The 27,155-nt window shown below is 36.0% G+C and overlaps 1 protein-coding gene across 1 annotated transcript in view; it reads right to left on the bottom strand.

Annotated features, from left to right (window-relative positions):
- ATRNL1 (attractin like 1) overlaps window positions 1-27,155 on the bottom strand; it is a gene marked incomplete at its 5' end in the record, with an annotated part of 455,979 nt that overhangs the window by 268,825 nt on the left and 159,999 nt on the right. The window contains 4 exons of the mRNA XM_008629373.2: window positions 2,843-3,000; window positions 4,191-4,269; window positions 4,876-4,970; window positions 26,381-26,433. Coding sequence (XP_008627595.2) covers window positions 2,843-3,000; window positions 4,191-4,269; window positions 4,876-4,970; window positions 26,381-26,433 — 385 coding nt within the window. The remainder of the gene's footprint in view (window positions 1-2,842; window positions 3,001-4,190; window positions 4,270-4,875; window positions 4,971-26,380; window positions 26,434-27,155) is intronic.

Below are 27,155 nucleotides of genomic sequence, written 5' to 3'. Positions count from 1 at the left end.
GAGGAGGGCTGCTTCTTTCCCTATAGAAAAAGAAAAGAGCAGTAACTCCAGCTCCCAAATCCTCCCAATGAAAGATCGCAGAAATCTCAGCTCCAGTGCCAGCATAACAGGAAGCACAAGAGCAGAGTGGTGAAATGCATATCAATAACACCATTGATAATAAGATCAAAAACACAACTTCAAATACCAGTTAAAAAGGAAATAAGGTCACTAGTTCTGCCTCCTTAGGAACTCATGTTTTATATTATGTATTCTCGACAAGTTGTGATGAATAATGGAAATACAGCAGACTGGTACTCAGATTGTACTTGAAAAATGCTTGATGTGCATTTACTTAGTCCTCTACAAAAGCATTGCGTAAAAGGCATGTGCCAAGTTTCACGTTGCTACCATACTTATTAAATGAACGGACTACCTCTCAAGGAAATCACAATTTCCTTAGGTGTAACCGAATTAAATACAGCCTTCAGTACTGAGTTAACACAAAATATCACTAGGCTTTTCCCAGCATGGTATCACCAGTGCAGTGTGGCCATTTTAGTGAAAAGGACTTCAGTGCAAATAGACAAATATCAACCACTTTTGCCTACTATGAAGGTGAAATCTGGTATGCTCTAGATGAAGAAGATCATACCTATTAGAACTGTGAGCCGATTCAGTACTGGCCTTGGAAACTTCAGCCTCTGGAAATTCATAGGAGGCTTCATATACTTTTAAAATTTCGATTAGATGCAGAAACATAAAGTTAACATATAAAACAGATTTTGTTTTCTCTGAAAAGCTCCCTGCTCCATTTATCATTTGAAGATGTTATCTACTGCTGGAGTGCCAAACATAAGAAACATATAGGGGTAATGTGAACTTCACATATTTTCTTGGAAAAGGACAAATTACAGCATGAAAAATGCTGAGAGCTAAATAATAATCTTGTTCATTTAGGAAGGCAAATACAGAGGACAAAATTAAAATCCTAAACCAGTTTCCCATATTGGACCTTAGCTTTCCTTTCTTGGTACATAAAATTGAGTAACTTAATTTCTAGATGGAATAAGATTTTTTATGAAAAATTAGCAGGACAGGAAAGGAATGCAATAGTAAAGCACCACCACCTCTGAAGCAGAACTGTCTGGACTGATGAATTTCAATGCACCTCAAAGAGAAATACAAAATAAGAAATCTGTGTAACAGTGGCAGACAACGCAAATTCTGATTTTTGAAAAAAATAAAGGAAGGATGTAACCAATGATCAGGGATTCCCTCCATCAGGGTGTTAAGCTGCAGTGGAAACAGCACAAGAAGGAGCTGAGATCTGCCAACATCTGACACACAACTGCACGTCTCAGGAATGCATCACCTTAATAATGTTTGTCTTACAATGATGATACAGCCACCTTCCAGTCGTAAAGGTGAGAGGAGAGTGTAATGCATTTACAGTTGAAATTGCTCCATGGATTTGTTTAAGAAGCCTACTTGGCAGCTGAAGTGGTTCTGCCCTTAGGAAGTGGGAGAGAGTGTAAAAAACACCCCTAATATGAAGAGTAAAAGCAAGCAGTTAAGTCTTCAGGGTTTGTTTGGATGTTTTAATAAACTAGTACATTCATAAATGTTAGTAAGCTGCATAAATTCCTCCTTGGACACTGTTAACACATATTTACAGTCACTGTTCATGGATGAGGAAGACAACTCAAGCTTTACTTAACACAACAAAAACATTTCTCTGACAGTTTACTCAGAGGATAACTGCTTTAATCCAGGACACTTTATCACATATATACAAATATATATATATTTATTTATTTATTTATTCATTCAGATTTTTAGATTTTTATTTTATATATATTTATGTATATTTATATATATGTATAAAATTAGGTCCTGTATTTTAGAAAAATATGGAAGGCTTTTTCCCCACAAAAATGGAAATTTTGTAGGATACTTGTATGGTTAACTGCAAAGTATTTTGAGCTTGTACTTGTTTCTGGAGTAAATCATCTGCAATTATGAAATTTTATTACCATTGTAACAATTTAATTTTTAAGAATTAGTTCTGTAAGGGAGTTATATTCAAAAGCTGTTCATCCACATAACAATCTCCTTCATTGATGCAGGGGACACAGTGTTCACAAATGCAGCCATAGTAATTGTAAGTATAAATACTGCTGGAGCTTCACAGGCCAGGGAGGAATCATGATTGCATTGATTTTTTTGACTCTGCTACTGCACAGCATCTCAGTACTCCAGAAAATACTGAATGAAATTGATTCCAATTAAGTCAAGGAAGAACATACATTCTAATAAAATACACTTAGTCTTAACTGAAGTCTGTGATATTACAATCTGATAGAGTCACTCAACATTTAAAAAAACCAGAGGCTCCCAAAGCTAATCATTAATAAAGGACTACATTCAAATATCCAGGTACACATTTGTATATCCTTTTCTACATTGACATCTAAATGCAAAAGTTATATTACAAATAAACACATAAGTTCAACAATTTAAATTAAGATTTTAAAATTGACAGCCTGAAATCTGATTCACTACTGAAAACAAAAGCACAGAATCATGGGATGGTTTGGGCTGGAAGGGACCTTAACGACCACCTCATTTCAACTCTCCTGTCATGGGCAGCAACACCTCCCACCAGGCCATGCTGCTCAAAGCCCCATCCAGCCTGGCCCTAAAATCATACTGGGATTGGCATCACAATATAATTACTATACACAGAAAATACAGCATGCAAATAATGCTATTTGTATATTTCTGTATGAGTGAAATCATGGAATCCAATGTAAAGCTAAAATAAAAACACCTCTAAAAGCACAAAGCTTTAGTCACTGACCTGTATTTTGATCGGCCAGGAGAAATTGCTGACATAGACATAGAAAGTGATGTTTGGGTTGCTTCGAAAGTTAAATTTTTCACAGGAAAAGCTGTCTCGGTATTCCTTAATATTAGCTTTGGAAACAACAGGAATCTCTTCTCCAGATATTGTTCCAGCTAAAAAGAATTTTAAAAAGCTCAGGTGTAGATATACATATTTGCAAAAATATTTATCCTCATTAAAGATGCCAAAGTAAATTTGCATAGGAAACTTAATTTCTTAACTGCTTTTGGTGTCTTCAATCTAAAACAACCCCTTAATATAGCTTACATGGCACATTAGGTATATTTAATACACATACAGAGAATTCACAGAAATTTTTACTTTGGTTTCAAAAAATTACATACAAATCATAAAAGTGACAGAAGTAACTTGAATTTTACAAGGTAGTTATTATGGTCAGCTAAACAGATAATATGCTTTCCTCCATCATTTATGTTTCATTTCAATAAAAACTCATAGATCAATAAAACCTGAAAGGGAATTTTTCTACATCTTACATTTTCCCTGTAGAGTTTTAATTGTTCATGAAAGCATTAATAATGTAATGAGTAATAAACATTCAACAGTTTTTGCAAATAAATGTGTGACTGAGCTAAGTTACAGGAATAAACAGAGTTTACCAACTGTGATATGTTAAAGTACTTCAGAAATGCATTGATGAAGAAATTCATGAGTTTAAGAGAAACTCTGAACCTTCTTTAGAAAGATTTGTTTTAAAATTATTTCATATTAAGCATCATGCCTCTCCTTGGATGTGCTTTCAGAAAGTCAATAGAACCAATTCAGGAAGACTGTCTAAATTAAAACAAAGAAGGGTAATGGGGTTCAAAGTTGGAGAAAAAATAGATAAGCTGTTCCTTTTATCAGCATACACAGAAGAACTTTATTGTTTGATATCAATGTTAAGGTTAATAATTAAATTTTTAGCTTGAACACTGAAACAAAGAAATAAAATCTCAGTCTCTGCAGTAGTTAAGGAAGCAATTTATCTTAATTAAAATCACAGCATTTCATAACACTGTCATTTTAAAAATTTAAATAGGCTACAAGCTTTTCCTACCAAAGTAATTTTAATTGAATTGGAGAGAAAGTCAACATATTAATGAAGCTTTATTCAGATTGTAAATTATCATCTGAGGTTTAAATAATACAATCAATAATGGCATAATGATAATGGCAAAAGAACACATTTTGCGAAGTTTTATTATCAAAATTAGCAACAAAGAGACAATCAGGTTAAAATAACTTAAGGGATCATGAAATCGTTTGGGGAAAAATTAATCATACCAACATTCACTCTCACCTGTAGAACCAACAGACCATGTAATATTGAGGTTAAAGTTGTTTGATGCATTAATTGAGATATCCAAATTTTTATTTGACTAGTAAAAGAAAAAAAATAGAGCAAAGTTAACAAAACATTTCAAAACATATCAGAATGTATTGCATGTAACTCTATTGCATGTAACTGAATACAGCCTTTTAATCATCTTCCAGTTTTCATTTTAAACATAAATAGAAATGGTAATGATTCCCTGCCAAAGGCAATTCTTTCTTTTGCTCTGGTAAGAACAGGGTACAATTTAACACATAACTACATCAGTTATCCTTTTAGATTGTCCTAAGTATAACAAAATAATTGTCTTAAAGAAAAAAATACATGGCAAATGCCTACATTCTAATCACAAACCAGAAATTACTTTCCTCACCTAAAAATGTTTTCTCAGCAGAGGGGTTCATCTCGGGAAGATGCTAAAACTTGTGGGAGCAACAATAAAATAAACCAACTGATAATTTTTCAGAGTATTGATTAAGCTGAAGTACATCTACGATTTAGACAGTGTTCTCAATGAAGGCACTGGACTAATTTTACAGCTCTCAAAAAATGTGAACTATCTTTAAAACCTTGTGGACACTTTGAAAACCTTTAAGCAATGTCAAATACAATGGAAATCTTAATTCTGACTCTCTAAAATTTAACTATTTACCTGTTCTGGATTTGCTATAAAGTTTATGGCAGTGTGATGGCGATCATCCTCTTGTAATAAGCTGAAGGTAAACTGGTAATCAATCAAAAGGCTGTCTGTGGGCAAAACCAGAAATAAAAATAATAAAATAAAGTGCATACATATTAATTCTGTTATGCAAGTAACTAAAAATTTACCACTCTCATTTATTTTAAAAGTCATGGAGAAATCTACAAGTCAGAATTACTCACATGCATTTCACTGTTGAACTATTTGCATGATAGTGTCTTGAAACAATTAAAAAATAAAATTAAATGAACCAAAAAGATAAAATTAGGAAAAAATAACTGAGAAATAGATTCTATCATGGAGTCAGTGGTTAGACATAACTTGAAATAGCCATTCTTTGTGCAGTAATTATTCCAAAATACAGTATTCAGTGTTGTCAAAGCATTATCAGTTTCCGAATTTCACTCTGAAATAATTATTCAATTACTAGGTTTAAAAGATCTGGAAAAAGTTGCATCTACACTAAAATTACATACTATGAAGGCATGATATTGTAGTAAATAAGACTGCTAATAACTAAATGGCACAACTGAACTTTGAAAAGAAATCATGCGACCATGAAGTGTTTCCTTTGTAAACTGACAGAATTTTAAGAGATTTTGTTAAGTGGCAAGTGATAGAAATTTTTCATACAAGAGAAACAAGGGGTTGTTTAGTATTGGTCAAAAAAAATGATATTTGACTCCCTATTGGCTTTTGTTCTGCACATTTTTCTTCCACCTTGTGAATGGAAGAGAGCCTTCCAGGCAGCTCCCACACATGCTCCTGTCACTGCTCACTAACAATCTGCTGGGCTGGCAGAGGTGCAGAAGGGAGAAACAGCCGCCTTCAGATGATACAAACCATGCTCAGCCCTTCCTGGAAGGAGCAGAAATTGATTGGGACAAGTCAGAAGACATCTCTTGAGCTATCTTGTTGTGTTGCCAAAGCCAGAGGAATGAGATTAACCCTTACTTGGGTCATAGAGGAATGACTGCAAAGGAACTTTTCTGCAGGGGAAGGGGTAAAACAGACTCGTCAGGATGAAGCAGGTTTCCAGGACCTCCAAAATGTAAGAAAAGAAAAACAGTCACAGAAACTACTGCTGCTGCAATTCATAGAGAGAGCCATGTAGAATGCCAGCAGGAAATGTTCAGTGCAGTCAGAGAGTTAAGAATCAGCAGAGCCCCCAGAGATGCAAATTGCGATAGCAGATAAATAATCCCTGTGCAACCGACAGTTTTGAACCAGAGGTGGGTGTGGTGGGTGCATTTTGAATGCTCTGTCACATGGGCAGATATCTTCAGATCCAACAGAATAAATCTTCTGAATCTTTTACCATTACAGTTCTGCAGGGATGAAAAGCTTCTACTTTTTCCCCTCTGTCACAGGAAATAAGGAGGTGACTTATAAGAGTACACGATTCTGATTATTATTTTATGCATGTTAAAATATGGCAAGTCATCTTTGATGCTACAACCTAGTGAACCATTGTAAAGCATTATTCTGATCCCTGTGCTGCTGACATTCTGCTAGTCACCAACACCACACAAAGTGTGTTACAAATAAAAAATATGTGATCATAAAAACAAAATCAGTAAATACAGAGAGTGAAAGATTAAGTCAAGGCAGAGAAAAAGCTTTGTCAGCCTTTTGTTGGATTCAATAGTTTGCTTACTGCTGACAATCACCTTTTCTGCAACACATCATCTGAAAAAATACACTCTGTTGTATCCCATGGGAAGGCTGACATAGAAAGAGAAAAAAGCCCACTATATTGTCTTAATAGTTAAAGAAAATTGTTTTGGTTTGGTTGGGGTTTTTTCGATTTTTTTTTTTTTTTTTTTTTTTTTTTTTTAGTGTTGAAGGAAGAGTGGAAAATAAAGGTTCCAGAATCACAGAATATCCTGAGTGTGAAGGAACCCACAAAGGAGATACATGAATGGAACTACGCTGACCTTCGAAGGTGAAAAGTTCACTTTCTCTAAAATTAGCCACCACAGTTTCATTGTTCAAATAAGAAGAAGCTGATCTAGATGTCTTAGCTAACAAGTTTTGACCAGGTTTCTGCATGTTTATGAAGGCAAAAGATGAATAAGTATGAAATTTAAATGCCCCATTTTTTTATTAATACTACTCTACACTTCTATAGTTATGCAAATCTAATTAATAAGTCTCATTGACTCTATTATGCCCTATCTCCATGTTTAACAATACGATTACCATTGCACCAGAACATATTTAAAAGTGGCAGGCCAAGAAAAGATGGCAAGTAAAGATTGACCCCTATGAAATAGATTAATAACTCTTTAATAACCATGAGTAGAAAGGCAAAAAGGTTAGGAATAATGTATAGATATGCTCAATCTCAGGCCTGATCTGGTCAACTTGGAGTCCCTCAAAATAGAGGACTGCTTCGGCATGAATCTTTGTAAACAGATTTATTGTAAAGGTGTGGTGGACCAGCACCAGGAAAGCACTCCTTCAGAAATTCTGGCTACAGCAAGGGCTACAAGATGCAAGAAGCAGTTGGACAAGATTCCATTGATTTGCTCATAAGTTATAGAAAATCACCACTTAAACACATCACAGTCTTCCTCTAAGCCCAGATTGTGTCCTCTCTGAGATTACTGCTCTCAGAGCAGTAATATATAGTTAATATCCCATCACAAAATAACATTGGGAATACACATGCGACTCATGTCTCCCAGTAATGAATGAACAGCTCTTCTGCATACAAGTTTAAAACAATTCAAAGTCATTTACTTTTAAAACAATATTACTTCTTTTTTTTTTCCTGGGGTTTGTTGCTGTTGCTCTTGTTGTTTATTTGCTTGCTCTTGATTTTTGAAATTCATGTTTTACTTGATAAAAGCCAACAAAGTATGAACTGATTTTTCAAAGAATGCAGGAAAAGTCCTTAACCTTATAAAAAAAAGTTAAACTACACAGTTCCTCATAAATTTACCATCTGTAACAAACCAGAAAACTAATTCCACTTTTTCTTATTGCATTTTTACATACAATACAGTTGTGACAGTAAATTGTGAAAAACGATAAGTTAGTTATGTGTAGAGCCTTTTGTCCGCAAGATATCCCAAAGTATTTTGTTGTGTTATTAATTACTCTATTATTTAATGGTTAATCAATTTGATACTTCATTAACAGCAGCAAACTTCAGTATGAAATCCCACACATTATTTCCTCCGTAGCACTCAAAAGCCTTGAACAGCACAGCTTGTGTTATTCACGAGCAACTCTGAGAGCCAACACATGAACTCATCTTGGGATTCTTCAGAGTTGCCAAAAGACCTCTGAATTACACTGAGCCAGGCCTACAAACTAAGAAGTGAGGATCTTCTCTAAATTGCTCAGAAGCAGCACATTTCTTAGCACTAACAAACTAAAATTATGGTCTTTAATTCCACAGAAACCTGCCACAGGATAAATCATTAAATCTCTACCTTGGCCGTGGCCTGGGTGCTGTAAAGCAGAAACACTTACCTCTTCAGAGAGTTCTAATTCAGGGAAGGTACCTAAGGTGTGCATGAATTGAATGTAGCAGACAGCAGTGCCTAAGTGCAGTTATGTGATTCAACAGAACAAATGAAGTCAGGTGCAAATGAAAGAACTGACACTGAGCAAACATTCCTTCTTTCTGAGGACTGCAGAAGTTTGCTGAAGGAATTTCATAGGCTGGAGAAAGGTTTGCAAAACTTCAAGGAAGATTTGTCTGGAGCTATTCTTAAGGTGAAGATTCCAAGTCTCTGGAAATCTCTAAAGTTAGATTTTATTAGAATATAATTTAGTAGAACTAATTTTAGAGGAAATTCAAGGTAAGAGTAGAAATTAAAAGGGATCGTAAAGAAGACTCTACCCATTGCATCCTGCTGCTGTCTCACTATCCCTCCTCACTCTCTCCATCTGTTTCATTCTGTAACTTAGGAGACTCTTCCCCCACATGTATTCAGCAGCTCTCAAGAAAACATCACCTCCCTCTACTCCAGAAGGCTCCACCTTCTGCAGACTGAAGCAGGCAGAACATCTTTCCTTCCTACTGCCAAACCTCTTCCTGAACATAACCCTAAAACATAATATATGCCAACGCATCGTAAGTGCACATAAACTAAGCAGTTACCCAGTGCCTCTCACCATATTTCCCAATTCATAATGCCATTCAAACTGGAAAGCTTAGCCTCAAAATAAGTACAAAATTTCAACTAAAAGTCAGTTCTAAGACTATGACCTGTTCTGAATAGCTAAAGGTATAAGTAGCCAAATATATAATAGCTAAATGTAGAAACAGCTATTCAAAGTACATTCAGTATATCCTGTTGATATATACTGTTGTGTATATTTACAATCAGGAATTTCAAGAAGCCTAAGATTCTACTCCATGCGAGTTTGTTTCTACTTTAAACCTTTATGAAGCCGCCATAAGTACTTTTACCCTTTACAAAAATAAATGAGACTTTTCATGTTTCTGTTTACCAAGACACAGACACAACAAATCTAAGATACAGGCGACTCAAGCAGCAGTCAGACAGAATTCAAAGAGCCACATTCTAGCCTATAATCTATAAACCCCCGGGACTTTCATGTCTAAAGTTCCATGGGAAAAGTTTGTGAGGACATGGAAACCTCTCCACAAACTCAGAGCCCACAGCTCCGATCTTAATTCCCCAATACACGCTATTTGAAATCCACAAGCTGGGTATTTTTGAGCCAGGAGCCACCCCAGAACAGTCTAATACCTGTTTCCAGGCATTTTGTTTAATTTTGTCTTAGAAATCATTGATTAAAGTAGAAAAAGAATGTTGGGAGATAGGACCACAATACCATCCTGACATTGTCAGTGGTCAAATATTGCAAAGACTTATGGTTATTGAGTTTTTTCACATCTCTATTTTGATTTGTTTCAAAACCCTTGACTGCTTTCACAGTCAAAAGGAGTCATTAAAATCAATTCAATATGCCAGTAATGAGCACATGTGAGAACACGACAATAATTAGGTGAAGAAAGATGTTTAATTAAATGAGGAAAATAAATTTCAAAGCAATCCTTTAACCCTAGTAGTGCTGTTAATTTTCAAGAAGCCACTCTGTTTCATTAATGAATGTCAATGACTTCTGATATGGATAATATGGTTTACTACGAAAGTTCTGTACTCATATCCAAAAAGGAACAGACCAATTCCCATGCTGAAACTTTTTCATTGGAAGAAAATTCAGATTTTTAAAATGACAGAATATTCCCAAAAGAACAAAGGCCAGACAGAAGTTCTTCAGTATTTCTAGAGTGCCACTACAACTCTGAGAGAATGTGTAATTACATTGGCAATTACTTTTAAAAAAAGGTAATTAAATTGAATATGTTTAGTATAAATTAGTGATAAATTTATATATGAAAAGGTATGTTACAGAGGAGTACTAAGACTGCAAAATGAACCACTACAATCAAGGGTGCCTGTAAATTATTTTTGGGTGAGTGCTCCCCTAATGGGCAGCTATTCAACACTTTGTTCCATGTTCAGTACTCAGTGTTGGGCCCATGCCTCATTTACTACATGCTACACAAGCCCTTTTCTAAAGATGAAATTAATTTCTAATACGGCAATCTATAGTATTCATCACTATAATTTTCTAAGTTCTTCACAAAAGTTAATGAATTTGTTACAACATTACTGAAGATGAGAAGGCATTATGAGTGCCATTTTATAGGACAGGAAATGAAACAAAGAGACCAAGGACAAAACCATCTATTAAAAACGAGCAGCCAATTTGAAATACCTGGAGTTTGATCTTTCATAACATTTTGAATTATATAACACTACATATGAACATCACTATTTGGCAGCTCCTTCCATCGTTCATTGCCATTCTTCCCATTTTTACAACAAAACCGGAAAGGAACATATATTCAACTTTCCATTACATTATCACTGATTCGTTCCCTACAAATTCATTCAGTGCATTGTGGAGTGAAAGTTCCTTGGGAACTGCTATATAGAAATATTATTAAAAACTGTGCAATTGCGCTCTAATAAAGAAGCAAATAAAAAATGATTGTGACAGCAACCTTCATTCTTCCACTTTCCTGCACCCCCTGCCTATACAGCATATTTCAATAAAGAGGGTTTATTAAGTAATTTAAGAATCAGGCTGGAGTAAATTCTAGAGAACCACTTTACTTCTGAGCTATCTTTTACCTTTGAACAAATCATTCCAAGAGAGCATCCCAATTCACTGCATCTCTCAGCAAGAGGGAAGAATGAACTTGGGTTCCCAAAAAGGGAGCAAGAACATTTTTAACTTGACATGTTCATGGCTTTTCCAATTTTGGTCACTGGCCATTCTCCAATGGTTCCTCTCACATAGTTTCTTAACACACATTTTTAAAACTGAACAAAATGGCAAAACAGTTTCATACATATGCAGAATTTCTGAGAAATGTCTATTCAATTTAGCTCCAAAAGTTTAAGTTTAGCAAAAGTTCTAAGCCAAGAGTGCTGCAATGTATGTCAGCCAGATGCACAAAGAGAGCATGGAACTAGACCCACCCACCCACAGTCTCATTTTCAGCTAAAACATAATTATCCAATTTTATAAAAACATTAGGTGAGGATCACGTGATCTTTACTCAATCAATGACTAAAGTGGTGTTTTTTCACATTTTTTTTTCTGATAACTAATAACTTCTATTTTGTGAATAAACCCCTCAAAAATCTAGTGCTGTTCTATTTTTACTTCTTGAAATCACTTCAAGTTGTAAGAACCTGCATCATGATTGCAAGTTCAGACTCATCACAGTCTTCCCACACTTTCTATTTAAGGATCTGTCTATTCATGCTGATTCTAAAATTCATAGTCTCACCTCTTCATTGCACAGGCAGTTTGTCTCTCTCCTACTCTTTCTAGTGATTGGTCTCTATTTCCAGCAAGAGTTTGTTGAGAACAGAACTATTCATATTCCTCTCTATCAGTACAAATGCTGCTTTTGAAACCAAGTACCATTATCAAATGCTATAAATCATATTCATTTATGACCAAATGAAATCCTCCTTGTTTTACATCAAAGTTGGGGGCTACCACCAGACCTATTTTCAGTCAGGATAATTATTTTGAACTTTCAGAGCAGCTGCCTGATTCATTCCTCTGTCATCTGTATATAGCAGTCATCCACTGCCTCACTGTCATTGTTATATTGAATACGTTGGTGTCTCAGATTACTTGTCCATTGTGATAAAACAAAAAGGCATTTACTGTAAAGTCTTTACTAAAAACTTGCATTTTGTTATACATAATCAGAGTGCAATGAGCTTCAAAATACCCCAGCGCTTGCTATTTATATGCCTTTTTCCATTTCAAGAAAGAGCATACGAGAATGAATTTCACGTAAGTTCAAAGTCTTTACAAACATACAGCAATGGCAATTCATTGCCTCTTTCACTGCACTTTAGAAAAATGTACTGGGATAAAAAGCCCACAAAAAACCAGAGGGATTAGTGTCATAATCAGCGAATCAGGTAACTAAGTTTTATTTTAAACAGAAATCTTTTATCTTATTAAATTCTTAGCTGCTATTTGGAAAGGTCTAATAAGTTGTCAGCCTTGATCCTAAAGGAGGGCCAGAAAAATCTGATCTGTATTAGAATTTTATTCAGCTAAATTTCACCAGTTGTCTCAGCCCACTCTGTATTGACTAAAACTTTCAGTGGATGACAGAAATGCACCATGTTCAGAAGGGTAACCCTTGATTCTCTTTACTGAAAATACAAAGACCAAGAAGGTTCATTAAGTGTGGACACATAAGTTTTACAAGGCTAGTTAGGTGAGACACATCTCGCCACAACTGTCACAGAAGTAAAAGTGTCGGTATGAAAATGTTATGGTAAACAAAGCTGGACTTGTGGCTGAGATATAAAGACTGAGGTACCGATAGAGTTACCTGGAGCCTTTTAAGCATGCAATCTCAGGATGATGCTCCTAAAGTTTTTAAACCACAGACCACAGCCAAATATCATTATTTTTCCTAGATATTTCATCAAACACTTAACTGAAAATGCCGAACCAACTGATGGGTTTACTGTGAACAGCTGCAGACCCTTTTCCAGCTCTGCTCAAGAACATGGTCTATAAACAAAGTGTGGAAAGCAATCATGGCTAGAAAATTATGAGCAAAGTATTAGCAAAAGAAGCAGCAACAAAGAAGAATGAGTGCACCAATTAGCAGGTATTTAAACATCAGTTGTAGGAAGAGGTCCAGATGTTTCCAGTGATGGAACATTTCAGAACTCACAGCACAGTATTGTCAACAGTGTGCTATTACTTGATAGTAAGGAGTATTCAATAAATGTACTTATGTTTTGTCACATTGGACAGTCTTTGTAATCCCTTAACTCTTGTAGTATTCTTGAAGTGTTAGAAGAAGGGAGGAAAAAATACAAACAAAAAACCAAGAAAAAAAAAATCTCATTAAAATTATTATGGAAGAAATTCAAATTTCTCTCTCCATGAATTTTTTTCATAGTGCTCTAAATGCATCACCACCTTTGTAATACTCGTATTAATATTACAACTCTAATATGCAGCAACATTTTTCAATATACCAGCATCAATACTCACTAAACTGATTCTAATTTATTGCTTTCATTATATAGTCTCTACACACTGAAGAGATCTCTGATCTGCTTGTTCTGACAACAGAAGTGGCACATCTAAGAGAAAACAATGTTAAATTATTGTTTGAGCTCATGTATTATTGCCAAAGAGGGATGTTTCTTGTCTATGAAAGTAGTAAATGAAAGCAATCAGATTTTCATGCTATTTTAAATCTTGCTCTTATAACTTTCAGTTTATTGTATAATCCCTAAAAAACTACTTCATTGCCTTATAGAAATAATTTTTGAAAAGCTTCCACTTATACATGGATCAATGCTGAAAATATGGGCATGGCGAAAGTATAATTGCAGTTTTTAAATTGTTTATGCTTTTACACATGTATATGCTCAAGCTTTGCAATAAATTGGGAAGAGCCAGAAGTTAATCAGACAATAACTTCTGCATCTTTATTAGCAGACCTTTTATCCTGCTTCTCAAATTACCAAACACAGATGTTAACAATTCAAGAAGCAACCTTTTGTTACTCAGGCCTTCCAAGGAGACAGAACAGGCACTTCATAAATTGTCTATAAATATACACACATAAATAGGTGCTCCTGCAATATCTCAACATTTTCAAAATTCTCTTCCTTCCCTTTTCTCATTATTTAGTTGAACTTTGCTTAAGAAACCCTAAATCTACAGCCCAAATGTCAGAACATACCCCATGTTGCCTGACTCCCCATGACTTGTACAAGCTGCACAATGTAACTTGAAGTTGAGATGTTTCCACTTTGCTGTACTCTATCCTGTTTCTCAAACCATGTTAAACTGTTAGTTCTGAGAAGTAAAATCACTCACAGGAAATAAATCCAGACCACTTTCAGGAAAATTGCACTTCATACTGGACAGAAATTATGTCATATACCTCACTGAGCAGTGTCCTCTGTTTTAAAGTCACAAGTTGCAACAGGTACCTGTACTGTAATAAATATAATATGCTACATCTCCATGCAAAAAATTTTTGCACTACAACTTTTAAAAAAAGATGTAACACAAGCACTTTTTTCTTCGAAACATCATCAGGTATTTTTAGAGTAAAATTTTAAAAAAAAGTTCATTTCAATAATAACATTCTTGCTCAACAATAACATTGTTCATGCTAAGAACTGAGTGCTAATTCAGAAAAAAATATTGATGGAATATTAAAATTCCAAACATTCCCAAATGAAATATCTGTAATATTGCCTAATCCATTTTACACAGCCTTTAAAACAGATAGGAGGAAGTATCTCAACCCTAGTACAGAAAAAAATATAGAGTAAAAAACTCCAGAAAAAATAAACATTCCCCCACTTGCTACAAATTTGATTTATAGGACCAGCAGTCGGGTACATAAAATAATAAACACTTTGGTTAAAATAAGCAAATTGAAATAACAGAGGAAGGAAAAATGGAGCCCCAAAGGCTGTTTTCCTCAACCCCAGTGCAGTCACCCATCCTTCAGAGCAGATTTATTCTTTGCCTCAGAGAGGGAACATTGACCACCACGGCAGGGCTCACTGACTCCTTCCTGAAGGTGACTTGGAAACTCAATTTGCACCTGAAACAGTTGCCAGACATTAAAAGAAATATTATACTTTCCTAGTGTTACTTTTTTCTAAAAACCAGGAAATAAATACAGCTGTGCTTTCATTAATTCATGACTTTTTTTTTTTTTTTGGCCATGAAAAGAAAGTACTGCAAACCAAAATGTGCAAATAGAATAAATCTCTTCTTTTACTGTTCTGGTTTGGGGGAGCTTTTTTCAGATGATTAGCTTAATACAGGCCAATTGAGACATACCATTACTTTTTGCTAGATATCAAGTACAAACTTTTTGACACAGCTTCTCTGAGATCTGAATTAGCATGTAAAAAGGAACAGCAAACTGTAGCAAATACTGACAGTCTGTTTGTTCTTGGTATTTGAAAAGCAGTGATTGTTCGTATCATCTACAACTGACCTTCACAGACCAGAGACTGTGGTAGGCAATCCTTGCCAACAGACATGAAGTGACACATTTGCATGATGTACTCATACACTGCCTTCCTTAGAATGTTTTCATTTTTCTCTCTCCACCATTTATTCTGCTGCTCATTCTAGCAATGACCTCTTCGTGTTCTCTTTCATCAGCCGTTCCGAGCACCAGGAAAGGCTCTAACACTTTAAAATCTGTCTGGCCACATTTTCAAAAACATTTACAGGAGCAGTATGTATTTCTACTCAACAGAAGTCGAAATCTAAAATTCTCATATCATTGATAAAAAAAAGAGCGATATTGTTGCCCTTTTAAGACTTTTCTTCCCACATTTTGCACAGCTTGTCATTTTTACAAAATTATTCTGATGGCCGTGGCATTTCCTTAAGGGGCTAACACAGTAAAGTACATTTATTTCCCCATAACATAAAAAGACAAATCAAATACATATATATTACTTCTTTACCAGTGTATCTTCATACTCTTTGACAGATACATTTTTCAACTTTGCCTTAATGTCTAGTTTGCTATTTTATCTATTTTGTAGTGTACACTGCCGCTTTTTGACCTCACACAGTTTGCTCTTCCATTTCATGTCAGCATTACCCTTTATATCAAGTGACTACCGAATTACACTTTGCTGTCAATGGGTTATATTTCTGGAACATATTTTAAAATAATATTCACAATTCAAGCTAAGAAAAAGTGACAATAAATTAATATCAAGGGCTCATAGGCTACTTTGAAATACGCTGAAATGGAGCCGAGTTATCGAGTCAGAAAGTTGAATTTGACAATGTCCACATTTAACCCAGTTTAAGTTCTCCTCAAGTTTATATAATCCAACGTTTTATCATCCTCTTGAGATAGAAATGACCCTCAATTTACCTAAATGATCCTACAAGAGTCCCTCAAATACTCTCTAAGGGCTTCACAACACTAATTCTAAAGCTGAAAACACCTCAACTACTCTCTCAACTGTACAAACACATGTGCCAGGATTAGGTGGCACAGGACCCACAACTGAACAGTGGAACTCATAATACAGGACATCTGCATTAATAGAAGAGGCTCAACTATCCTCCAGTGCTTCATGTTTGCCAGTGGAGAAAAGCACCCCAGCTGACATGGAATAATGCACTGGTTTGACCAAGAACTCCCAGTCAAAGGAACCAACACAAATTCTCTAACACACCACAAGACGCTAACTGAAGTCAGGGTGTGTTTTTTTCTATTTAAACTGGTTCAAGATTTCACTATAGATCTTCCCTTGAAGTCCCACAGATCAAGAATTCTCTTTTCCCTGGGAAGTCAGCTTGGGAAGCAATGCAACTGCAAAAGCACCACAAGTGTTTTCCCTTCACTGTAGGCAGGTAAAGCAAAGGGACTCTGAGGGATCCTTTCCTCTGGCGTTTGTTTCTTACAGCTCCAGTCTTGAGGAGCTCCAAGGCCTCCAAGGTGTCTGAGGAGTGACAGCTCCTGTCTCCTGGGACATGTGCAGAAACCACTCACACAGACCACACTGAATACACAGAACAAGGATTCAGAAAGTATCCATCCCTGTGAACCCAATCTCAATATACTGACAAAATGAAATGATGTGTATTTGTAGATACTTGCACTGGTTTTCTTCTTGTTTAAAACACTGCTTCACACATGGGCTAAAGTCCTCTGCAAAGCAAAGGATGTCTTCTGAATGAGGTCTCACCCACCCTCGCCTCATCAAGTTCTATAACTACTCATACTTCATACTAATAGCTATTTTTCTGTAATACTATGTATTACATTGCAAGAAAAATGTTACAAACATAATACAAAAAATAATTATGGCACCTGTGGAACAGTCCCCTAATTCAGACTTTTATCTGCATGCAATATAAGGTATGTTTTTTCTTCTTCGTAGCAGTTAGAAAGTTAGTTTCTCCAGGGTTAATCGGTTCTATTTCTTTGAGATAGGGGAGCACATCTACATGAATAATCACTAAATTGACCCTGTCTACTTTGGCAAAAGGTGTTAAATAGCATCTATAGGAGAATGCCAGTCAGTAAATAAAGATATATTAACAGAAGCTACCAGAGAAAGCAAATAATCTTCATTTCAAAATTAAATTAGGGCTTTTTAAGCAAAGAAAATCCACAATATTAAAAAAAAAAATTAAAAAAATGAGAAATAAATACATACATGGAAAAATTCTCCAACTCAAAGTAGAAGCTGAAAGTGATAGGCAGCAAATCTATTTTTTTAGCCTGCTCAACAAAGCTGCAAGCCAACCCAGCATCTGGCAAATGAGTATGCAGAGCCTGGGGTGAGACCATAGTACTTTATTAGGAGCTTCAGATTCTTGGTGTGGTTATTGTTTTAATTCTCTGGGAGGCGACAATTGGTTTGTGCAGTTATTTTAGCTCAGGGCAAAGACACTGTTTGTCTGCTGCTCTTTATAAGTTCGGAGTTGGTAGGTTTGCTGGGGCTAATATTCTCTCAAACCATCCTAGAATTGTCTGATTTAAACTATAATCTGTTCCACTAGACTCTTTAAACATTAAGAAGATTTCACTTTAAATAGAAATTTTTTGTCTAAGTCCATATATTCAAAAGACAATGTCAGTCATTACTGTTACTGTATTTATAAGTAATATAGAGCTTTTTCAGTCGGTATCAAAGTCAATCAGTGTTAGATATAATTGGTGGAACTCATTATTTTAAGTCAAGCATGACAGTTGTACAATTACAATATGTATTTAGTTTAAATTAATGTTGTCCCAAAAGGAAACAGGAATTGTTCAAATCAGTAGCGAAGCTGGCAGCTGCTGGTACACATCTCCCAACTCGGCTGAAGCAAACATGTTTTCAAGAGCTAAAATTTATTGTTTATGCCCTTTAAGTTTCAACATAATTTTTAAATATCTGGAAAATCCCTGCTAACAGTTTTACTTATAGTGCTACTTGCTATTTATCTTCTGAAACACTCTCCTTGGAATGTTCTTGAGTTTAATTTTTCTCTAAGTATAACAAGTCTGCCACCTAGTGCTTTATGGTACCTCTAGTACACATTTACTTGACAATTCTTTCTTTACAATTTTACTGATAAAAGAGGTCATGTTCTAAGTCCATAAACATGCATGTTTGCCTACACACATTCCGAGTGCTTCAAAATCACACCACATCATCTTGCTGACAGGTTGCATTACATGTTTTAACAGCTATTAAGCCATATTTGTATTTTTTGACTAGCACACAACCATCTTGTAGTTGTGTTCTCCTGCTGTGAGATCTGAAAATCTCACAGAAATTGTAAAAGGAAAAACCTGAAAATTATTTTAAGGGGGAAAAATAAAAGGGAAAAAAAAAAAGAAAAACAGTATCACGTTGGTTTAGTATGAGAAACAAAGAAGCCATCGTGGCTGTGGTCCAGTGCAGCTCTGTGCAGTGTCTTTGGTGGGCAGTCCTGCCACCTGAGCACTGAAGACAGGCCCACCTTGGAACAGGCTCGGAGCTACATCCTGCTGAGATCCCCTGCCTGGGACCCAAGGCAACAGCTCTTCACTGGTGGCACCCTACATGGGACACAACAGCTGGAGAATGATGGGGAAAAGCAGCAGAAAGATTGCATTCACAAAATAAATTTCCAAGCAGCCCAAGAAGTGATTTGTGGTCGATCCCAGTGTTCCACTCACAAACGGAGTGCAATCAGAGCCAAGGCTCATTCCAGACCCATCCCGCTATGGGGAATTATAAGAGAGAATCGGGTTGTGAGCTGTAAAACCTGCCTGCAGAGGCACATGGCAGCACAAAGGAGCACATGGCAGCACACAGAGGCTTGTCTCCACCGGACCCTGGGGGAAGGAGGTGTCACAGGGCAGAGCCCTACAGAGAGGAGCCTGCCGGGAGCTGCCTGAGGGACAGTGAACAGCGAGTGACCACCCCATAGAAGGACATCGAGAAAGGGTGTTGCTCATGTGGCAACACAGGATAGTGAAGATTATCACATAAGGAAATACTGTGCCTTGGAAAAGTGTATAAAACCAGCTCATTCCTTTGAGTAAGTGATTCAGATTCCCTGCCAGTCTGGGTTCGTGATTCAATCACTGACATCCTCCATGTGCCCCAAGAACAATTCCTTCCACAGAGGTTGCTTTTGTCTGCTTATGTCCACTCTTCTGTGAAGAGGATGATCAAGGTTTCTGCACCCCTTCATTTTGCCATGTTATCACAAGGTAGCTTGACCACAAAATCAAATTTGGCATAGTATTTAATGAGATTTCTTTTAACAATTTTAATTATCCTTTTTATTAAGTGATAACATTTGTAACATAATAACTTTACTAAAAATTGGCTTATATTAGAACTTTCATATGAATAAGTCCAGAAAAAAAAAGAAAAAAAAATACATTCCAATAATAAGGAAAACAGGTGGCATGAACTATCAGACCATGTCAATAGGTCTAATAAGCCTAGACTGCATTCTGACAACATAAATAAGGATGTATTATCTGATCCTTTTGCTCTGAGACAATATTGGGCTCATATTTCTAAAAAAAAAAAAAAAGGAATCAGGACTAACAAAGTCTTTAGTCCAAAGACCAGATATGAAAAAGTAATTAAAATTCTTAACTTCTTAATTTTTAGCAAGTAAGACAAATTTTAAATAAAGCAGATAAAAGAAATAAGTGCTTGAGGGGTTTTTTCCAGGCACCACATACAATGCATAACAATATGGGTTAAAAGTTTTAAACTAAAATACGAATTTACTACAACAAATTGTATGGAGAATAGGTAAGGACCAGCACTTTTCTTTATTTTTCCCTTTTTGAAATCCTGGTGTGTCAGCAGCAGTGGGGCTAATTCAGCTTCAGGACCAGACTAGAATCCTTATGAGGCTCTTCAGCCAGAAGCAAAATTTGCTTCTTTGTCCCCAGCTCCCTGCACAGACACCAGATATTATCTTGAGAGTTTTTACTGAATGTACATTTCATAGTTTCTCACCAATTTTGCACATGAAAGTATCATTCTTCATCTTTGTGAGCTGCTGACATACTGAGGGAATTGCTTATTGCTATCCTGTCTGTATTTATACCAAGGAAAGAAGCAACAATCTTATAAGCTATAATGATTTTATGGCTCAGAGTTTAGAATGGCATAGCAAAGCCATAAACCAATTATTCAGGTCAATCCCAAAAAAGTCTTTGCAAAATGTTTAGTAGATCACATATTTTTTTCCTGTTGTTTACTTTGAGAAAGAGCAACTAATAAAATTTAGCCATTAAGAATTTTAAAAAAATAAGGAAACAGACCAACAAAAAAACTATGACTATTGTTTTCCTGTGAGTAATAATGTTGGGGTTTTTCATACATAGCAACTAAACTTTGCAAATTGTTCTCTGGCTTTGTATTTCCTCCCTATATATCCAGGAGGTTGACTAGAAAACTCAGAGGTGCCAGTGCAATGTGTACTCCTGAACCCTAAGGCTTCTGCAGATGGGCCCACCACCTTCCTTCCTTGCATGCTTCATCCCAGAGGAACATTTGAGAGTGGCTGATCAGTCACTACGTGAAGCCATCCACAAATGACATTTCATAAAACACTGAGGTAAGAGAAAAATTAGGACGAGCTCTGGAAGGAAACACCTAGAAAACAGTTAAAATAAAATTTGTCCATTCTTTCAACCTTTTTATACACAGATATTCAGGCCTTTTTTAAAGGCTGTAAATCCAACAAATATCTGGATCAGAGGCATATGATCAATAAATAGGTTTTAATTCCGCAGAAAGCCGCAAGTCATTCAGTCCCTCCCCAGTTTAATTCTCTTCACAAATGACCCATCCCTCGTGACCCTTCTCTAATCCTTCTCAAAGGTCAGGTTCTAATCTCTAAAAGCAGGCCTGCTCTGCAGCAAGGGAAACTCCAGAGTGTTACACTGGATCTAAAATGCATATATATGTATATACATATACATACATATATACATATATATACATATACATACATATATACATATATACATATATATATATATATAAAATGCAAAAGGCAAATTTCACCTGATTTTTCTTTGAGTTCACAGATAGTCACAGGCCCACAAAACTGTCTGTCCAGCCCAAAGATGGAGCACTAGATTAATTAAAATTGTTCATTTATTGCAATTTTATTGCATTGTAACTACATTCTGGCTGTGCATTGCTGAGGAAATCTTCTGGAATGCCTGAAAGTTTCCCACTCTAGAGTATGATGCCCTGTAACTCACTATTGCTGCCTTTTTTAAAAGAGCAACCAGTCAGCATCTTCACTGTTAATGGTGGTACCCAGAAATAATCAAAAATGCTTCTAAACAATTTTTTTTTTATGATAAAAGGGAATAAAAAACTAAGGTTTGTAAATCCATGTGCATTTTCTCAAGTTCATTGTCTTACCTAGGAATTTTCTTAGTGGTCAAATGGGCAAATCTTGAGTGCTCAGCTCATGGAAATTCTAACTATATGCAGGCAAACAATGTGATTTAAACTCACTGGACTGATTTGTTGTAAGCTTTCATGCTTCTGCATGTAGCAGTATTAGAATCAGATGTACTTCTTGTTTGATATGTTGCACAGGAACTCAAAATAATGTACATAAGCCAGACATTTTGGGAAGTTTTTGACCTTAGAAATATGGCTATCTAAGAGAGGTTTATTATGGAAAGTATCACATCCTCTCAAAACAAGTGATGTTTAGCAAGCCTGTAATTCAAACCTTGTATTGTAACACATCATGAATTGTAAATTTAGACTTTCATTTTCTCTGGAACCCTGGATTAACCACTTCTCCATTTATGATTTAAAGCTTTGTATCTGCATACAACCCAACTGAAGATCACAGAAGTGGCATTTGTCCCAGTGATTCCTCCCAATCTGTCTAAAACCATCTGGTTTTCCTGCGTGTTCCCTTGCACCCAGGAGCTCTGATTCTGACAGCAATGTATCCCTAATGCTGATGTGTGAAGAGCTAATCCAGCCATTTGGATGCACACTTTGCTATCGAGGTGTCACTGCCATACATCACGCTGGCCCAGACACCAAGGAGCAAAAACAACAGCCAATACAAATGCATCACGACAAAATGTTATATTTATGGTTTGTGTACATGCATAAGTCAGCTGCACAACCATCTCTGGCCTCCACTCAGGATTCATTTATATGGATTGACTCGGCTTCCAATCATTCACAGCAGGATTGGCCCCCAACAGAAAGGCCTAGGGATAGAGTCTTCCTACCAGAAATATAGAGAAGCAGACTTACCCTCAGCTAACAAAGGTATTTACATGGGCAAACAAAACTGTAGCTTCTAAAATCACAAAGCTTTCTTTTTCATTAATGTTGTTTTTATTACGTATAAGAAATCTTTCATAAGATTGCTTCTGATATTCCTAAGCAACAGCACATTAAACACTTCTAGCTCAAGAAATCCTTCCTCTCATGAAGTTCTAAGCTGCAAATTGTTGGATGTAAAGAGAGAATCACCACTGTATGTTTGTCCATTTGTTATTCTCTTCCCCTGGCATTCAGCCACTACTGACAACAGGGTGCTAGAACAGGTAGATCATCATGCAGCTGCTCAAACATTCTTATACATTTAGTACTTTTCTAATTTCTATATCTATGAGGCCTGTTCTTATTTTCCTACTCTCAAAGAAGTTGTGTGTTTTCAATAACACAATTCAGTCACACAATGATATTAAAATAATTTTTAAAAATCCATGTACTATGCTTTTCACACAATCTGGATAATACACTACAGCATGCCACATTACACATTTCTTACTCTATTTCTATTAAGTTTTCATAATTGAAAGCAGAAAAACTACTCCTGTGCCATGTTTGGAAATGCCATATGAGAATGAAATCTGATGTTTAACACACTCTTCCTCTGATCTCTAGGATTTGATGGCTTTACTGCTCTGTTTATCCTTTTGGCATAGTATCTGTATTTAGAATAAGTCCTTGCAATGTTTCAGTGTGTTACCTCCTATATAAATCTCATTCTTTTCGATCATGCCAGACCCATCTGTAATCTTCCTGTGTTTTTATCTGTGCAAAGATTGCTTCAGTCACAACACCATCCATGTGCAGCATTAATATTGTTTACTCTCCTACATCACTACGAAAGGAAACAAATAAGGAGGAGACTAAAACAACCCATGCTCTCCCAGTGGCAAACTCTGTTTTCATTTACTCTCTTAAACAGTCTATTGATGTCAATACCAGTACCTAGACCAACACTGTTCCCCCTTCCTAGGCTTGAGGACAGGCAAGAGGGAGCAGAGGACTAGGCAAGAACTAGGTAAGGTGGGTGGAGAGCTGAAGGAGATGAAACCAGCTGAACTTTTATAGAGCAGTGAATATTCACAATATCACAAGTTGGAGGAAGTTCCTCTAAGGCAACAAGCATTCCTCAATCCACATCCTGCTGCTAAAGAGAAATTGAGGTCATCCAGTATCACACAAAATTTGTCCAGACATTCCAATTTAGGGCATTGTTTACACAAGTGGGAAAAAAAGGCAGAATTTAAGTGCTTAAAACTGGTCATTTTGAACATGGCTAAACTAAAAGTTTTCCTGAAGAAGACCCTAACCACACAGCAAATTATTATCTGTATTCACTGATTTTGATTCTAAGTTATAGAAACCGATGTCCCTAGAACTTTTATTTCTCACAATCTTACGCTGCTCATAAGTACATACAATTTATTTTTCCCCTCTCCAGGGCAAGAATATTCATGTGTTGTAAAAAATAAGGAGAGTCTTCACTCCAAGGAAAAGTAAAGTGACAATGCAAGTGTCTGAAGAGAAAGTTTCTTAATGAGGAGTGAAATAAGCACAGAAAACATACAATCCAAATGCCTGTCTTGTAAAAAACTGAAACATGGTACAGCCATATTTTAGAATCCTTATATAGATAAGAAATTGGAGCATCTCTTCATGATGTATATATATTTTTAATACATGATTTAGCAGGAAATGGACTGTGCTGGTAAGAAATTGTCATTGAAATCTTAGGTCAGTCAGTTATCCACAGTTTAACAGATTATTTCCCATTATGATGTGGAAATAAAGATTTCCGTTATTTTTTATTAGTGCAAGCTCCCTATTACTACAATAAAATAACTCTGAGAATTGTTTATATGTGATACTTTAAATGACTGTAAGTATTAAAAGAAAATTTATCATTTCAAAACAACACGATCTTTAAAATATTTTGAAATCTGACAGAAGACAAATAACAGTAGTGAGTTAAAGGTGAAAGGGCATCTTGAATATAGCACAATTTGTCTCCAACATGATTTATAGACTCAGCCTGAAACATGATAGCAAAAAAATAAGGTTTTTCATGGAGGTGCCTGAGGTCTACAAATCTCATTACTGTCATTTCTTTTCAATCTCTTAAATTTAATAACATTTATTTTTAAAGGACAAAACAAACATTGACACACATATCCAAAACAGCCTATATAGCACTGTCTTCAAAGTAGGAACTTCTCATGTACTCACTGTAAACCTAAAAAAAGTATTTACTTAATTATTATAGACTTACAAAAATTTATTCTTCTAAATACTGATATGTCTGTTTTAAAGTAAGACACTTTTCTTATGCAAAAAAACCAACAAATGGAACTGAATTTATTGATCAAGAGCAACTTTAAGACAGTTTTAGGAGTATTTTCAACTTGGTCTACAACATTTAAAATTTATGTTCCAGCTTCAAGTATTACATTTGAACTTATATTGTCTGAAAGAAAAGAATTTTAAAACCCCACACCAATGTTTTTTAATAGCTGGCAAGGGAATAAATGTTTTAGGCCTAGAGATATGTCACTATCTGTAATATAGTAAGTAATTTACTATTTTGTTCTGTAAAACATACCTTGCAGATGCAAACCATTTAAGGTAAGAAAGACAGATTAGCAAAGAAAATAAACATTCCTTTATTAGGTAAATGATGCCTTAAAGAGACTCTAAAATAAAGCTTTTGTGTATGTTGTAAAATGAAATGCTAAGAAACAAGGCCAAAAATCAGAAGGGATATTATAAGTTATGTTCAGACATATGTCCTTATGTATAAATGCAAGTCTGATGTAGGGATGATGTTAGAAACAACAGACAAATGGATCCAATTGTCTGACAAAGAGCAGGTACTTGCAAAAGTCACAGAAGTTAAAACAGTGTTCTCCAACATCCCATCTGTTTTTATGATGATTAAAATTACTATTGAACTTGATATTGGCATAGTAAAATTGGCACAGCTCACTAAGGGATTTCTACACATGGGTAATAAGCATTCTCATCCCTTCAGGTCCTTCACTATTACTATCAAAACTGCAACACTTCAGAGTAAACTTGCCAGAGGCACCTTTTCTACAACATTAAGAACATGGAGACAACACACAGCCTCCTTTTATGATACTGTGGAGAGCAGCTGTGTCTCATGTCCCTGGGAGGCAGACTGGCTAAACCACTCAGAATGTCCCAGGGAATAGTGCTGTTTATACTGTTTGCATTTCTCCACCACAAATTCTGTCTTTAAAGCATTGACACAATTACTATTCCTTTCATTCACATATGATGAGATACAGAGAATAACCCCATGGCTTGGTCAGTCCCTCTAAGCTACATACAAGGAATCAACTTCTAGTAGACTTTAATTTGTGTTCTTGTGGACAAAGTAAGTGAAGCCCAGCGGGGCATTTTATTTTTCAGTCAAAATATCAATGTGCTTAATTTTTGAAAATCTCCAGAAACTTATTTTGTTTTTCCAAGGAAATGAAATCATCATATCATATGTAATCAACATTTCAGTATGCAGCATTAAAATTACAAATACTCACAGTAGCATGTTCCCCTAAGTGGATTTCCAAGATACCTATTTTCAGAGTCACAGCTGCAGGGGGAAAAAAAAAGACAAAACCAAACATTCCCATTAAACACAGTATAGTTTTAATAAAAATGCAGTGAGAATATTTATTCAAATAGCATGAGTTTCAGTACTAGCAACACAAATACATGCAAATAAGAAGTACTTATTATAGTTCTTAATGAGAGTGTGCTACTTTCTGAAGACACCGGTCATATAATAAACCCAGAGTGACCAGACTCTTCAACAAACAACTTCAGTCACCTGCCTGAAGTCGGTGCCTGCTGTAGGACTGAGGGCAGCAATTCTGGTCTCTCTGCACTCATGAGCAAAGGAGGGCCAGGCAGTGACCCCGAGCACTGATCTCCTTATCCCTGTCCCCTCAGCCACAGCTGATTCCCTCTCCTGGTTTTGATCTGGCCCTCCCCAAGCCAACAGCTGAGCACCCATGAGAGGGATAACTGACTGCAGGAAGTGTTCCCAAGGATGTCCCCCCCTAACATGCACAGCCCTGAAACACTACTAACTCTTCAGATGAACTCAAAAAGAACTCAAAAACAACAACGAGGGAAAAAACCAAACACCCAAAGCAAAAACAAACTCCCAAAGCATCCTTAAGCATAAAATAATTATCACATTTCCACAGCTCCACAGAGGGGAACCAGAGCTGTGCTGTCTGTCCTAGAGGCTTCTCCTAAGCTGTGCAGCTGCAGCCAGGCTATGGCAACTGGCTCCCGGGCCCGGACTTT

Source organism: Corvus brachyrhynchos, unplaced genomic scaffold, assembly GCF_000691975.1.
Source record: "Corvus brachyrhynchos isolate BGI_N302 unplaced genomic scaffold, ASM69197v1 scaffold783, whole genome shotgun sequence".
Taxonomy (NCBI): domain Eukaryota; kingdom Metazoa; phylum Chordata; class Aves; order Passeriformes; family Corvidae; genus Corvus; species Corvus brachyrhynchos.
Note: the sequence above shows the minus strand (reverse complement) of the source record. Positions and strands in the feature narration are given on the sequence as shown.